The 16,083-nt window shown below is 42.8% G+C and overlaps 1 protein-coding gene across 3 annotated transcripts in view; it reads left to right on the forward strand.

Moving 5' to 3' along the window:
• LOC139988283 (lachesin) overlaps positions 1 to 16,083 on the forward strand; it is a 285,333-nt gene that overhangs the window by 243,866 nt on the left and 25,384 nt on the right. For all 3 annotated transcript variants that reach the window (XM_072005502.1, XM_072005503.1, XM_072005500.1), the window contains one exon: positions 1,596 to 1,751. In XM_072005502.1, coding sequence (XP_071861603.1) covers positions 1,596 to 1,751 — 156 coding nt within the window. The remainder of the gene's footprint in view (positions 1 to 1,595; positions 1,752 to 16,083) is intronic.

The raw sequence follows: 16,083 nt of genomic DNA on the forward strand, positions 1-16,083 counted from the left end.
TTTTGAAACGGTAGCGTGCTCGCATCCTTAAAGAAAATTCCAGTTTCAAGCGGTTTGCGAGAGGACGTATTTCGCGTGAACGAACTTACAGATCCTCGAGCAAACTCGAGAGGATCCCTGACCCGCGTTCGATCCGTGGAATTCCGAATTCGCTCGTATAAAGCCGCGTAGCTGGCTTTCCCATATAATATAATAATACTTCCGATTTCATGGACCATTTATTCGCCAGTCGATATTCCTCTTTTTCGACCGATCGAAACGTACAGCACGCAAACCAGAAACGCTCGGAAAGCAGCGCCTGACTTCGACGAGAGCGATTAGATACGAGAAGAAGAAGATTTGGTCGACCGTGAATCATCGATGTCGAGAATCCTGGAAAATCGTAAAGGATCGTTCGTCCCGTATCCATTCTTGTCTTTTTTCTTTCCATCGCGACTCTTTGTGCGGCTCTTCCTCTTTGTCGACCGCGCACGGTTCAATGGAAAGTCCGTCACCATCGAAAGCAACAAGTTGAACTTGGCTGCTTTTCAAAGAAGCTGCCGGAATTCATCAAACCGCTGCGCTACCGCGCGGTCGGCGCTTGCCCGTTTTCAACTCGTCCACTCGAAACACCGTTCTCTGTGAAACGATAGAGGACATTCTGGCTGGCGTTTCCTTTACCGATGAACGATCGCGGCCGTCCCCAAACCCGCGAGCACCCCGTTTATTCAATGCTTGCGTTTCACACACGGTGTGTTTCGTTTTATTCGACGAAATCCCGCAGGAAACGCAGAGCGTTCCCTTGCTTCCGAAAGGGTGGATTTTCGCCATTGAGAAAAAAGAAAAAGACGACGATTATGAAGCTCGAACTAATCGCGCCGGATTACCAACTGACTTTAGCGGATAATAGGGCTACGCTCGGTGGTTTCGCAGTTTTCCAACTTTCGCTCTCCCGTTCTATGTTCGTCGAGTGCTCTTGATGGCTCTCCGAGCACGTTTTTAGAAAGTTCCACTATGAAGGGTATTCGAAGTTCCGCCGGATCAGGATAAAATATCTTTCGCCGGAATTTGCCTAAACTTTCTTTGCCCGTATTCGAGAAACGCATATATAAACCAGTGGAATCCTCGGTCGTCTCGATTCCGTTTCCAAATAACCGTCGATACCGACATCTATACACCAGCCTCGTTTAATCGGTCGAATAGAAAAAACGAATTAAACGGTTTCCTTAACCGCGCATCGAATTAAATCCCTATGGTTACGTAACGATCTCGCGCAGCTGTGATCGGGATTCAATTAAGAAACGGGAAGAGATCGGTTCCGATTGCAACGATTCTAGCCGTGAAATTCACCCGGGTCTTGTATGGTGTGCAATGGTTGCACGAGGACCGAATCGACGAGGATTAAACGATAGAAAGGCGAAAGCAAAATTTGTAAACGAGAGAAAAAGAAACGATAGAATAACGGGGGAATAAAAAAAAAAAAAAAGAAACGACGAGTAAATAAATACAAAAGGGAAACATGTTTTCGTAAAGAGGAAAGCAACGGAGAGGAAGAGGAAGAGGGAGAGAAAGAGAGTTGGCTGGGTTAGATGAGAAAGGTCCTAATCTATTTTCAGGACGACCGAGCACGCCGTCACCAGCAAAAAGGCCGACCACCGTGTGGCCATCCTCGTACAACCCCTACTATACGAAAAGGACAGAGAGGCCGCCTCCCCCGAGCGAGGAGAGGGTCGAGAGGCCAGAGCAGAAGCTACATGGTAGCCAGAGCACAGGTGAGGCTTGCATTCTCTCATCTGGCCCTCCCTCTCCCGCTCTTTCTTTCGTTTCTCGCGTGTCTCTGTGTTGACTCCCTTCGATTTTATTCATCACGCACATAAATACACGCAAACACGCCACCCTTTCATTCGCCGCGCGTCTTCCAGGCTGTTCTCTGTTATGCGATATTCTGCACCAATGCATCCCGCGCGCACAGGCTAAATTGATTGGAACGCGCGTGTAATAGAGAGGAAGACAGATCTTGGGGCCGGGAAGGGACTGATTCGCGACGATTGTTGCCGAAACGTTCGATACGACTTTGCCGTTTGCTTCGAAACTGTTAAAAAAACGAAGAGGAAGACTCGTGCTGTTTCGTGGACTAACCGCGTTGGCACAAGTTTCAGGAGAGGAAAGTTGAACTCGAGCTCGCGCAACTGAAAGAATATACGCGTCTTCCAGGTTCGGTCGCGCGAGAAATATACAAAATTTCCTTAGTATCGCTGTCAAACGTTTTACGGATGGCTAAAGAACGTCCTTAAGAGTAACGCACGAGCTTATCGGTGCTTTTAAAGCTGCCTTCTCGCCGTGCAAGGAAAGTAGCGGTATTCTCTGTTTATGGTAATCTTATGTTTAGAAGGTAGAACGTATGAAAGTAAATCTTGCTGTCATATTTTGCGCTCTTACGATTGCCAAGCTTCGCAAACATTTTGTTTCGTTCCTTTTCTTTTTCTTCTTTTTTTTTTTTCAACAATGCTAGTGGTTTGTTTGCGCGTAGCTCCTTTGAAATGTAGAACGCTTAAAAATAGAACGGCGTAGACGTTGATTTAAATTTCACGGTCAACGTGCAACAACAACCACGAAATTTTTAGTAATGTTGCGTCTGTATTTCGTTAAATCGCACTGGCCTCGTTTCCAGACCCAAGATATCTGCTTACGTAAGACGTCAGGCGTCTTAGTCTAAAGCAGCTCGCTGTAAACTCATCCTCGCGTTTGAAATTTAAGGGTAACCCTGTTTGCGCTGCATAATGCATCGCGTGTTTACAAGAATCCTTGCGTAGACAAGAATTTAATGCGTTAAGGGGCGCGTGGAGCGGAAAACAGCCGCGGGCTAGGCGAAAACAGCCGCATACCTGGACTCGTCGCCCTCTTCGACTCATCCTCTTTTCTCATTTACGCAAATAAGATCGCGACCCGGCTTCTTTACGGTCTTGAAAGTAGCAACGGCGTAATCACGTACGGGGTAATTCGAACAGCATAGCGTATAATTCCAAGAATTCTCTCGGTGAGACAGAAAAGATTTGCCCTTCCTTCGTGCAACTTATAAATTTTATATAAAGCTCTTGCTCTTCCATTCTTCCATCGAAATAGCCAAAGTCGAATTTACCCAGTTCCACTTTCACTTCGTACGCGGATGAAACGACGATGCGAGCAGCGTTTATATCCGTCGTGTTCCTGCAAACCAAAACGGTCTAATAAAATTCGTCTTGAGACGTTAAAAAGAAGAATCTAACACGTTGCAAATATATTATCGCCACGCTCAAGCTCTACTCTCGAACGTACAGTGGCTTATTTATTATATCCTTTTATGAACGTATTATATGAGTTATACGAAACAGTTTGAAATTTGATTAGCACTGTAACGAGAGCCAATAATCGTGATTATACGTGTACGTTTATTATTATATATTTTTAGTAATTTCTTATCAATATTCGTTGGCAGCAGATTGTTAGAATTTAATCTTGAAGTTAAGATTAATAATCTTTGGAAGACACAATGTTTGTGTTGAAATAATATTCAGTGATGTTTATTAAACAGAACTACAGAACCTGATGTATATAAGAGAGTGATATAATTAACAACGTATACAAGAATTGTTGATTTTTGGCTAGTTACTCTCAGATTAGACGTAGGTAGTGACCCATGATCCCTTAAATATTTTGAGCCCCACTCTCTTTACAGTAACGAGTATGACCTGTGTAAGTGTCCTGTTCAAGTGCCAGTGTGGGTGCCTGTATGAGAGTATTGTACCTACGCGTGAAATATCGTTGTATTCCAACACCCTTCCTCAACGATATTAATCGCTAATCATTAATTCCGTAAATTGCATTTCTTATATTTTACAACTTCGCCTTCGGTGTTTCCTTTTTTTTTTTTTTTTTTTTTTTGTTGACCCATTTACATCCAAATTCTGTAACTTGTACATATTAGGTCGTCCGAAAAGTTTCTTTCGTTTTAGAAGGAAATAATGGATGCACATTTTTCGTTTTATATTATTTTATCGAATTACGTATGATCCTTTTTGTTCTATCGAGATAAAGATCACAACGATTTGTATAAAGATGCATCGATACGTATCTGTAAATGAAAGACACTTTTCGGACAACCTAATACATTTTCATAATTACGACAGTTATATCTCGTTACATTGATAAATGTAACGTCAAGATGTTTTATATAACACGTACGATAATAGGTAAAAATTTGTATACGATAAATGTTCAAGTAAAATTTGTCGATCCGAGATAGCAAAGAGAGTCGAACTCGAAGGGACGTGTTTAGAATGTTGACGGGCTACTGCGGAGAAACCGGTAGTTTGAGATCGTCAGGCCGTTTTGATGAAGCGTAGATGAATGGCCACTCGGATCGTTAACGAGATAACGAGCTTCACTGAAATTCCGGGAAGCCATTCCATGGCAACGTCATTAAATTCAAACCGGAACCATGGATCGACTGAATGAAACCTTTAATAAGACGTTTAGCCCTTAATGACCAATGTCGGCCACAATATTTATCTTAATAGCCGATGAATGGAACGATGCTTTCGATTCACCACAATTGCTGTAGTCTTCGTAATATCATCTAGCGCTTCAGCAATCTGATTTCCATATTCGTGCAAAGTCAATATTTGTAGACCTGAATTTACCATTGTTATGTCGATTAAATTCGAACAGTTAAATTTATCGTCGCCAATGCGAAAGTAGAAAATATGACTGGCTCGTTTATCACAATTTTTTGCCTCTGTCAAACGTGCATTATTAATCTGTAGCAAATTGAAGCTTCGACGGTTTTGGAGATTTTTCTACGACTGTGCGTTAAAACGTCCGCGACCGAAACTGTAAATAAATCGCGTTTAACTCTTCAAAGAATCTATCAGGTTGTCCGAAAAGTTTCTTTCGCTTTATGAGGAAATAATAGACGCACGTTTTTTCGTTTATATTATTTTGTCGAATTACGTACGATCCATCTTGTTCCGTTGAGATAAAACACCGCGACATTTCACAGACTTGCTTTCACGTTTGTACGAAGGTGCGTTGTTGTAAAAAACACGTTTGCGACAGAAAGACACTTTCCGGACAACCTATATCTCGAACGAGATTTTCCGACCGAAAATCATTCGCGAAACCGTATTGGGGAAAAAGTAAATACCAGGCTTCGTTGAAGTATTTATCGTTTCGTTGTCGTGATACAAATAGCTCGGTGCACACCGGCCATAAAGTATCCTCGAGGGTGTTATCACGTGGCGATTCGTGTCACCGGTGAAGCATCGTGCCGACTGATGCCCATTCATTTCCATTCATTAACGACCGTTAACGGGGTAATATTTTAGCCGATCCGGAGAAAAATCAATGAGAGGTCTATCCGGGAATCTGTCAATTATCCGCGAACTTTCGGCCATGAAACAGCACCCGATTCGCCGTTTGCCTTCTCTGCGATATTTTAAACAACGATGGAACGAACGCGCGAGCGACGTTCATCTTTTATTAAAGTACCACTATCGATTCGACTCCTCTGCGACGATACAATTTGACAGGCAAATGACATAGGTTTATTTTCGGGAAAGGAGAAATGGAATGTCCGATCAAGAATATTCTACCTAGGCTTTTATAACGTTTTCAATTTTTACACTTGGGAATTGCAAGAAACACTATCTTTAAAAGGAATCGTAATACATAGAATAGCACAAAAATTACTCTAAATTTTCGATGGCGTCAACATTTTTAACGGTAGATCAGCCTTGACTAAAGCGTGAAACTCGTATCGTAGATATAAATTTATAAATACGAAGCCAATGAAAATTCTTCGTCAGCTGCTATGTTTCATTTTCACGGCGTCAAATTTGTAGAATTATTTCTGTTAGAAATTATAAAACAATCATTTCGTCCACTTTGCCAGCTTCGACATTAGAAAAGATACATTGGAAGATTTCTAAGGATCTAACTGCGTACACACAGCGTCATAGCGTATTATTTCCGTGCTACACCGTAAAGATAGAGTCCATCAGCGAGTTTCAAAGTGTCGTTAAAGCCGGGGCAAACAGTTTCGCAACCGGTCCGTCTGTCACTATGCAAACTAAGGTCTGACTCGTACGATCCCATTCTACTGCACGGTGAGAGCCGATCACCGCGGCCGAACGTGACCAATTGTACGGCGTTTAGACTAAGTTCCCAAAGGAAAATGCGTCCGGAATTTTACGCGGCACCGTGGCCACTGCACCGATGTCACCGCGTCGAGAAGCGGCAAACACGCGCGGAAAGCTCGAACGAAAGTCAGCGAGCACGTACTCGGCCGCGTGTGGCCGGGATTGTCGGACGTATCTAACACTGGTGAAACGTGGGAAAATCTAACACGGACAGAACAAAGTTCGATAAAGGGGCGTAAACTCGGAGATATTTCTTTGGCAAAGCGAGACGGAATCGAACGTAACGCAAGAATCGACTCGAACGTACGACACTACCATGAGAATTGCTGTCGTAACGCGAGTTTGACGAATAAAATGCTCCATCTTCGCTGCGAATGTAAACTTCGAGCTTGAAGTGCTCACTTTTGTGAGTGTAATAGAAAGATTTTCTTCTTCTTCCTTTATTTCATTCCTTTTTTTTTTTTTTTTTTTTTTTTATTCTTCCCCTTTCTCTTGGAGGAATAGAGACAAATCTGTAGTACCGTGAGTCTTGCAAAAAAATATACGCGGGACGTTCCAGTCGATCGATTCGATGCGACACATTAAACGTGCAACGATACCTTCTCAACGGGTTGCCTTTACACGTGCCGAAACGACGAACTCGTTCCATCAATGCGTTTCCCTCGGCCAATGGTTGTTCCCCTCTCTCTCTGCCGCACGACCATAAGTGCCCGATCTAATAAAATAGTGAAATAAGTTCGTGCCGAGGCAGCCGTTACCCGGGCAACACGCGCGATTTCGCTGGCTTTCTTACGACCAGTTACAATTGCATACATTGCGTCGTTACGAGGCAAAAGAATACTCGCTGCACTCGCTACCCCCATAAAGAATCTTAAAAGTTCTCAATAAACTCCAAGTAATATGTAGTATAATAAAAACGAAAAGGAGGAATAGAATAGAACAGCGGGTACTTCGCTCGAACGAAACTGTTATGCATACTACAAAATACGCTGTAATTTGTCGCGGTAAATAATACCGCGCGTAGTCAGACACCGCGGCGATTAATAATAGACCGTGAGCGTGAAGAATCGCTTCGATCAATCAGCGATTCGCGCTACCATCTAGATTTGGAAACGCCGTGTAATCTGTGTATTCGTAAATGTTGGGATCAATAGGCTTATTAGAACCGAGATTTATCACGTCGGTGGAATTCAGTTAAAGACAGACAGCTGATTATTCTTGACAATTTACTTTGTTCCTCGTCATAATCGATATTCACCTGTCGGAAGAATTCCTATGCATTTGCACGTAACCTGCGAGCACGCTAAACGACAGCCACTTATCCATTTCTAAGCCACCGCCTGCGTCTCGAAATTCTCGCAGCATGAAAGACACGGGTACACCAATAGACAGGCACGGGTCGAGAGTGTCGTAGGTGGCGTTTTGAAATATGCATGGGCATCCCTTAGTACGTTTAGTAGGAAATTACGTAGGAACAACACGCGCCGCCTCTATAGCGCGCCGTTAATATTAACTACACCCCTCTCGAGTATTATCCCAGGGGTAGCGGAACCGAGACGCAGCCACCTGCTAGTGGGTTACGCTTTTAGGTTACAGTTCGCCACCGAAACGCGTGCGCGTGCCGGTGAAAATTGCTAATTTTAGTTTCGACGTTGGGCGCCGGATCCATTTGCTTGTACTACTCGTCCGAGCGAAAGTGAAGTCTTTGAGATGTACTACTTAACAGAGTAATGAAGTCTTCGGGAAGAGCGGTGAAAAAAGTTCGATGTTTGGCGCGAGATCCATTTACTTGTACTACTTATCCAGGCGAAGGTGAAGTCTTTGAGATGTACTACTTAACGGAGTAATGAAGTCTTCGGCAAACGAAGTAAAAAAGTTAAGATAGCAGGATTTAAAGATATTTTCCGCTGTCGATCGACCAATTTTAATATAAAACTTCCACGTTTAGCACTGTATTAAAAAAATGATAATTATAAAGATATCGTACGATGTCGTAAAATAGTAGACACGGAAATATAATCTTCTTGCTACTTATATACCTCAGGCGGTACATGTGTAATTTCCCTTCGGCAGCAATTTCATTTAACTTTCCTCTTTCACCAATCTATCGTAATATATCGAAATTAATATAAAACAAAGTGTGTCGTGTCCAATCGTATCCGCTAACGAATCGTAAAAGACGCGTAGCGAATTGAACGATAATGATTTGCACGGAAAGAAAATAAAAGATCAAGAGGAATCAAGATACCGTAAAGTTATGGAACGTACATAATTGACCGGTAGATTTATCTTTGGAATTGTTGGATGTGTATAAGCAAAGAATAGCGATAAGAAATTACCGAGTAAAACCACGAGAAAGATGTTACATCATCGGCGGTCTAGTTGCAAAACGCTGTCGTGCACGCGAAGCAGCCTGCAAGGAAGACTTTAATTGCGGCGTTCCGTGCAAGCGGACTTTAAATAACTTGTTGCGGATTGGACAATTTAACGGCGTGAACGTTCCTTGCATAAAACGGGATTAAAGGTGCGACGCGTATCGCGAGACTCCGCCACTTGGAGGTTAGTGGTTCGGAAACAATGCACGAAAAGACACCACTTTTAAGTAACGCGATAAAGACTTATTCAAATGACACTCCTTCTTCCTTTAAAAATCTATTTCGTAGATAATCTCTATCTCCTTTCGTTGGATTCCTCTTGGAATTACGATCCAAACATTATTACAAAATCACTGCAGTGGCTATGTAGCGACCACGCTACTAGAAGGTGCCATAATTCATGCGCAGGAAGTCATGTTACTATGTTTATAACGAGAAAAAAGAAACAGGTCGGTGAAATAAGATCACGTAGGAGTGTCGCGGAGAATACTGTATGAAATTACAAAGTACATGATATTATTTTTCAAGACGAAGAAACGACAAAGTCGTGGAAATGTCTGTTTCTGGGGATCGTCTCATTAATGAAGGGATTCGTAATTTCGAATTAGTCGGGACGAGTATTATTCGTTGATTATCTTATTAAGATCTAATTAGGCAATTAAGAAGTGTTTGAAACGGAAATTAAGCTCCGGATACCAGAAGGGAAAAGCACGTTTATGTGAGAAAATGGACGGTCTCTACGATGGCGCGAACAGTTGGCAGCAATTTCCATCAGCATCTCGAAAATTCCTATTTCGTAGGTGGTATCGGGGCCGCGAACAAAAAGCATTAGCGGTTCTGCATACTGGCGTATCTAATCTATGAACGCAATGTAATCTCACGAGCGGTTGATGCTGCTAATGTCTACCATGCCAGGCATCCTCGACTCCTTGAAATTTCGTGGACACTTAGTAGTACGAAGCTCTCTAACAAGAACCACGGCCCTGTGTACGTAACCGCCAACACGCTCGCGTTTCCTGGAAATTCAGTCTAATCTCAATTTTCCCGCGCGTTCTTAGCATTAACATCGGTTGACCGACGATAAACTTCCGGTCTATCTTCTTGCTTCGGTGTTTCCACCTAAGAAAATTCCCTGTCGGTGTATCCGACCGAGGCAGAATGTGCAAACGGCGAGTTCTCGCGACTGACATCGTTACGAGGACCATTCTCGGTCCACGAAGCTTTGCAGCGGATATTTTCAAGTATTCCTGCGGAATTATTATTTGAAAATACACGTTTAATATCGTGCGAAGATAGAAGCAAAGTTATAATCAAGATCTAGTTAGACCGGTAGTGATTGGCGAATTTCCGATTCAAATTGTAAATACTCGTTTCGATAAAACTTGGACGAATGCTGAAGAATCGAAGCAGCACAGTTAGCAAGGTCTCGAGCAATCTCAGAACGCCGTAACGCGTAACAGCAGTTTTGATCGTGGTTTTCCTCGTGATCGCATCTTCTTGAGTTCGCCAGCACCGCTTATAGCCACTATCTCCGGCAGACATCGTTGGCGTGTTCTCTTCCTCTTAAAGAACGTTTCTCGCTTCCCTCCATGCACTCGTGTTCCGTTTCAAGCGATCGGGGGTTGGCCTCGGAAACGTATACGCCAAGAACTCACAGCTAGCTCGATAACCAGCTAATGCTCTCGACAAACAGCACCGCACTATATTTCTATCGATTTTCATGAGTTTCTGGATACTTTTCTAGCGTTGGTATTGCGACTGTTTCGATATTGGCTAGATGTACGATGGATATTCGTAACAGAGAGTTAGGTATATTTATTTATTCTGTGATTTTATGACGAATTGTTTGAACTCGCGGCACTTTTTACGTCCGTCAATCGTCGTGCCTCCACGACTTCAAAAAGAAAAAAGATTCGAGGGAAAAAATTCGAAAAAAGCAAACGAAAAATATAGCGATAGTTGATGCGGTTCTCTTTGTTCGCAAACAGATTTCTCGGGCCTGTGGCTCTATTCAGGTCGCGGCAGATTTTATTTGAGAATTTTACAAATGGTTATATGTCATCGCGCGAATTCACGTTCACTACGTTACAGATATAATTGTTTCCCAGATAGCGGCTTAACCGGCGCGGAAGTTTCGCCGCTTTCCATTTGCGATGAAATTGAAAAACCTGGCAGTGAGATGTAAGTGACAAACTGAATCGATATGCAAAATTATCCAAGGAAAAAAACAAACAAGAAGGAAGAACGTACGATCCTGAAAAAAAAGAGGAAAATTCGCCGTTAAAAAACACTGAAAATCTCTATTGATCTGTGAACCAGTCTATCCAATTTTCAAACAAATTTTTTCGTTAAAAATCGGACGTATTTTTCCTTGAAAATGTCCACTATTCACGATACGTGAATTTGGATCACGTGTTGAATGGAAATCTATATTTACCTCGGAGTCAACGTATCGAATACTCAAAAAGCTATTTTCACTAAAAATCTCACTTGTTGTCTCTGAAAACGTTCCACTGTTCACGGCGCATATATCTCCAGTTTCTCTTGAACGAAAATTTTTATTAATTTCTGAACCAACCAGCCAAGTAATCGAAAAAGAATTATTTTCTCTAAAGATCGTACGGATACTCTAGGGAAAATTTTCATTATTCAGGACACGTGAATCTCGAACCGTGAATCTTGAACAAAAAAATTAAGCTCCGTGCTAAAAATTCTGAAAAAATTAATTTCATTAAAACAAGCAACATATTCTCCGGACATTTCCGTTATTCGCAGTACGCGAAACTCGAATCGCTCCGTGAACGAAAACTTGCATTAATCTCGGTGCCAATTTACCAAATTATTTAAAAGATTATTTCGAACGAAGATCGAACGTGTTCACCGAAAAATGTCGACTATTCGTGACGCGTGAATCTCGAGTTCTGTCTGCAACGAAAATCCGTGCTGCTCGCGGTCGGCTTGAATTTCCAGCGTTCGACACGATGGTAACGTTAACAAGGATCACCGTGCCGGCTGTCCGTGTGTATCTGTTAGGTAGCAGCAGCGTTTAATCTCAATTTCCGGGGCTCGGTGTTCCAAGGCGCGCCGGCTGACGAGCAGTAAATAGCTAGCTCGCCGCGTTACAGCCAGATGCATTCTCGTTGCCAGTCTGTTTCCCATTTCTCCTCTGTTCTCCACGTTGTTCTCTATCCACGTTTCTTCTTCTTTCGCGTAGACGTCTCCGTGGATAAGAAGGAGTGCAGTTGAGGCGTGTTGGTTAAGCGGACCACGTTTCCGCTGTATCTTCTGCCAGCAGCTTCAGAGACGACTTTCTTCCTCCGAGGAAGATGCTCCCTGAATCTTCCTCCAACCAAGGATATTTCAGCTTCTAAACTACCTACCTTGGCCTTCGTATTTTCTTATTAATCTACCTATCTCTGTACACCTTTCGAGTCTTCTTTTTCCTTCTATCGAGACGGTAGAAAATTTCGGATCCTCGACGTGTTATATTTTTTTTTTTTTTTTTTTTTTTTTTGATAAAAATTATCGAATTTAATCAAGTACGAGATGGATTGTGTTGTAAGAAAAAAATGAGAAGCTTCAAAAATTGAGGACAGTCGATTTAAAGATAGAAATTTAATGAAAGCTTAAAATATTAGGCCTCCGTCAGTGTGAAATACAAAGAAGATCAGAAATCGAGCACCCCTTGTATAATCGTTAGCAATCCTGCAGTCGAACGTTCAGAGAATATGTATTACCTTTTCTACGTTTATTTTGCACCTGAAAATTCGTTCTATGTATCGACGTTTCTATCGAACACATCGATCGACAACATCAAACGAAGTTCTTTCACACAAGCAAGCGTGTAACAAAGTCCAGGGTCTCTAAGCGATTTCCGATCGACGCACTCGAGTGACCAGAGTAGTTGGTAATCCCTCGGTATCCCGAAGGACTACAGCCTGCTTATAAACTCGCCACCGTTGAGAAGCTAATCACGAAGACTTAGCGACCGCCTAATGCCCATTAGCTGACAGCTCGCCACCGTGTTTCTTTCAAAATAAACATCGATTAACCTGCTCGGATATTTTCACGGCGAAACTACAAACTTTCTCATCGATCCGACTTCTATCATCCTCCAATAGTTGATACGTGGCACGTATCGAAAAATCGCTCGTATTGTACGGAACAAAAGGTAAAAAAGGAAGGGACAAAGCGAATTAAAAATTGCTACCTGTAACGTGGCATCGATAGAATATCGAAAAAAATAACCGGCAAAGCGGGAGTTTCTTTCACAAAGAATGCTGGTATGTAACGGCGCGCGACGTTCGACAATAACGCCGGCACAAATTTGTCGAGCAAATACAGGTTATAGCCGTGGAAACCTTCGGCACGAGCGCGGAATCCGCGCATAAACGCGTTCGCGTATATTCCTATCGAATCCGGATGAAAATGATCTGTGATGGACGAGCGGTGATACGTTCGCCAGATTAAATTGTTGGACAACGTTCTCGAACACGTGAAATTGAAACGTTTCGGCCGGCGTTCCCCTCGCAACGGACCAATTTTTCCGCGTGCGGGCATCATACTCTCCGCCCGTTGGAATTTCCTAAGCTGACGCATCGTTTAGAAATAAACGATACGCCGAGTACGATGTTTGCGGTGAAATTGAATCGCTTATCATCCCCTCGATCGCCATTCAATCGAGGAATCTCCGGCCTGCTGCCGCTTTTCACCGGCATAATGTTGATATTAAATTTCCAAGTTATTCGATATCGATCATCAATCACGGTGACGCCGACCGGCAAACAAGATTCGTACGGGAAAAGGAGAAAAACGGTACCTGTTGCGCGATAGGGTTACAAACCCGAAGATGGGTATTCCGCGAGATGGAAAATCGTTTCGAACTGAACGCGATAACCGGTTCGATCGATTATCGAATATATCGTCTATATTTCTGTTGAGATATGACTAGAAAACTTTCGACGTATAACTGCAAAGTACGTTTGATTTTAAAGGACGAGATACGAGAAACGCTTTGGAAAAGAAGGAACTGAGAAAATGTAAAAATATTGTGTAGACTTAAAGCGACAAGCTTACAGTCTCTCGTGGCAAGTTTGAAAAAATATAACCTCGTACGCTAATTAGTATCATTATATCGGTCGTGATTCATTACGGTACGTCCATTTCTTGAACGACACGTTATACGACTCAGTCGAGGGTATAATCGATGAAACCAAGGGGCGAGCATTATCAGAAACTTTCTTTTTTTACCGCTGTCTATCACGCTATGACGCGCAAGAAGCACGGAATACACCTGTTGCTCACGGCCATCGATAGACCTATCCAGAAGCTTTTTAAAAAGCGACGACTCCGCCAAGCCCATAACGATTGAAATTTATCTACTTTCTCCGCGAGCCGTTTCAAACCAAGGGTGTTCATTCGAAGGAATTAAGCGGAACAAATCGACGGTCGTTCGATCAGGACCCCCGCGTTTCTATCGTCCTTCCACTAGAATCTACAGATACGTTTGGAATGCGGTGGTTCTAGAGATTCGCAGCTAATGAAAATCGTTTTTATATTCGAAAAATTAATTTCCAATTAGTAGAAGATTGAATATAGATATAAATTTAGAACGAATCTTTTGCAATTTCTACAGGAAGCATTCGTATATATTTTTAAATTTCAAAGAAGCGTTGAAAGTACCAATGACCATTATACACATAATTTGCCTCGGTCGAAGAATTTACTCCGATATCTTACAATTCAGATGTTTATCGTAGATCAAAGTGGATCGCAGAATTGGTCATCCGACAGTGCGCGTTTTTCCTCTTTTCTGTTTTTCCGTTGCCATGCCATTCTTTTCGCATGAAACACAGGCAAAGTCCCGGTGACAAAAACGGCAAGGCAAATGTTTCCTGTTATCCCGGATATAACGCCTCGAGTTACAAGCTCGCTTTCTATGCAATTATGTTTAACAACGGAGAAAAAAGAACAGGGCGTCGCTCGGTCTTGTCCTTCGTCTTCATTTTTCGCGCGATAAAACGTGCCGCGCCGGGCGTCGCGTCGAGGAAAATTCGTTTCGCAAACAGGTCGCGCACGCGGAAAAACTGCTGTCGCGTGCGAACGAAGAAAAGAAGAAGAACGAAAACGACCCGCGTATTCCGTAGACAGTCGACTATAACAATTATGCTCGGAACGCGTTAATTTTTGCGCGTACCGGCTGAAGCCAATAACGCTAAGTGACGCTAAGTGACAAATCTCGCGTCCCTTGTTCGTTTCTCTCTGATATTTCACGCGACGAGCACGCCTCCAGAGTAGATTTTTATCTGGACGATTTATTGTTTACCCACGTACTAACGCGTTTATCTACGCCAGTGGATCTTCCTCGGAGATTAAAGCTGGCAAATTATAGTACAAGTAACCCGAGGATTTTATCGCGATCTAAGCGTTAAGGTTGTACTGCTTTCAGACTTCGAGCTTTTAACTTAACGGCACTTGAAAATCGAAGAGAAAACTTTTACCGATATATGGCACAGCATTTTGTTGGCAGAATATCTTTGCGCTGGCTTTCCGAGGTCGAAGCTTTTGGATATCGTAGATTCCCACGAAATTTCTACGAGATTCCATCGTTTTCTTTCTTGCGTTATAACAGCAGCCATAATGGATATTTTCTTCCGTAAACTGTCCAAGTGAAAATTCATTTCGATGTCGAACGAACGTCTGTGCCAGAATGTCGATAGCAAGATAGAATCGATTCAGAGAATACACGCGAAGATTTGGCATGAATGATGCCCCGTGCATTTTCGATTGCGTGTAAGATCTTTAAGATCGCGGAGAAACAATCGAAACGCGTGAAAATCTCATAGGAATTTCGTCGAGAGAATTCAAAGTTTAAATAAAAATCGACTCTTAGTAAGAATTATTAACGTAGATGGATGATTATTTTATCGTATATGTACCGAACAAAAACGATTTCTATAAAATCAGGAATACGCAAAATGATATTTTCGTAAGGAAAGCGGGAATAAAGTATCCTGGTAGGATAACGTTGCTGTGACACAGAGAGACGCGGATTCGCGGGAAAAGAAGAGCTCACGGCAGAAATATACGTCTTGCTTCTTGGTCGATTCGTCTTGCCGCGGAAAACTCGAGCGAGAAACGTTTCCGAAGCTTCCTTGCAGCGGCGCGGCATGAGCTTAACACGATGTAAGCCCCGCCCGGTGTGCGGATATATCGCGGTTTCTGCGGCCCGTTGCTATCCGTATCCATAAAGAATGTAAGCTTCCACGGAGACTCGTATCGTATCCTCCCTGTGGCGCAATAACGGCGACTCTCGGGATCCAAAAATTTCATGCATACGATATAAAGTATAAACGACGACTTCATCATTCCCGACGTTTCGCCCCTGCGTCTCTGCATTTTCTTTTCCATCTCCGTGCTACGCAACTTGGCGTTTCGTTCTCGATCTACAGCGTCTCTGGTCGCGAGTGTCGCGACTGGAAAAAAGGAAGGTCGATTTCGATCTTTCCATCGTCTGCAAATGTCGAGCTCTCGACTTGTTCTATCGAGCTATG

Source organism: Bombus fervidus, chromosome 6, assembly GCF_041682495.2.
Source record: "Bombus fervidus isolate BK054 chromosome 6, iyBomFerv1, whole genome shotgun sequence".
NCBI classification, from domain to species: domain Eukaryota; kingdom Metazoa; phylum Arthropoda; class Insecta; order Hymenoptera; family Apidae; genus Bombus; species Bombus fervidus.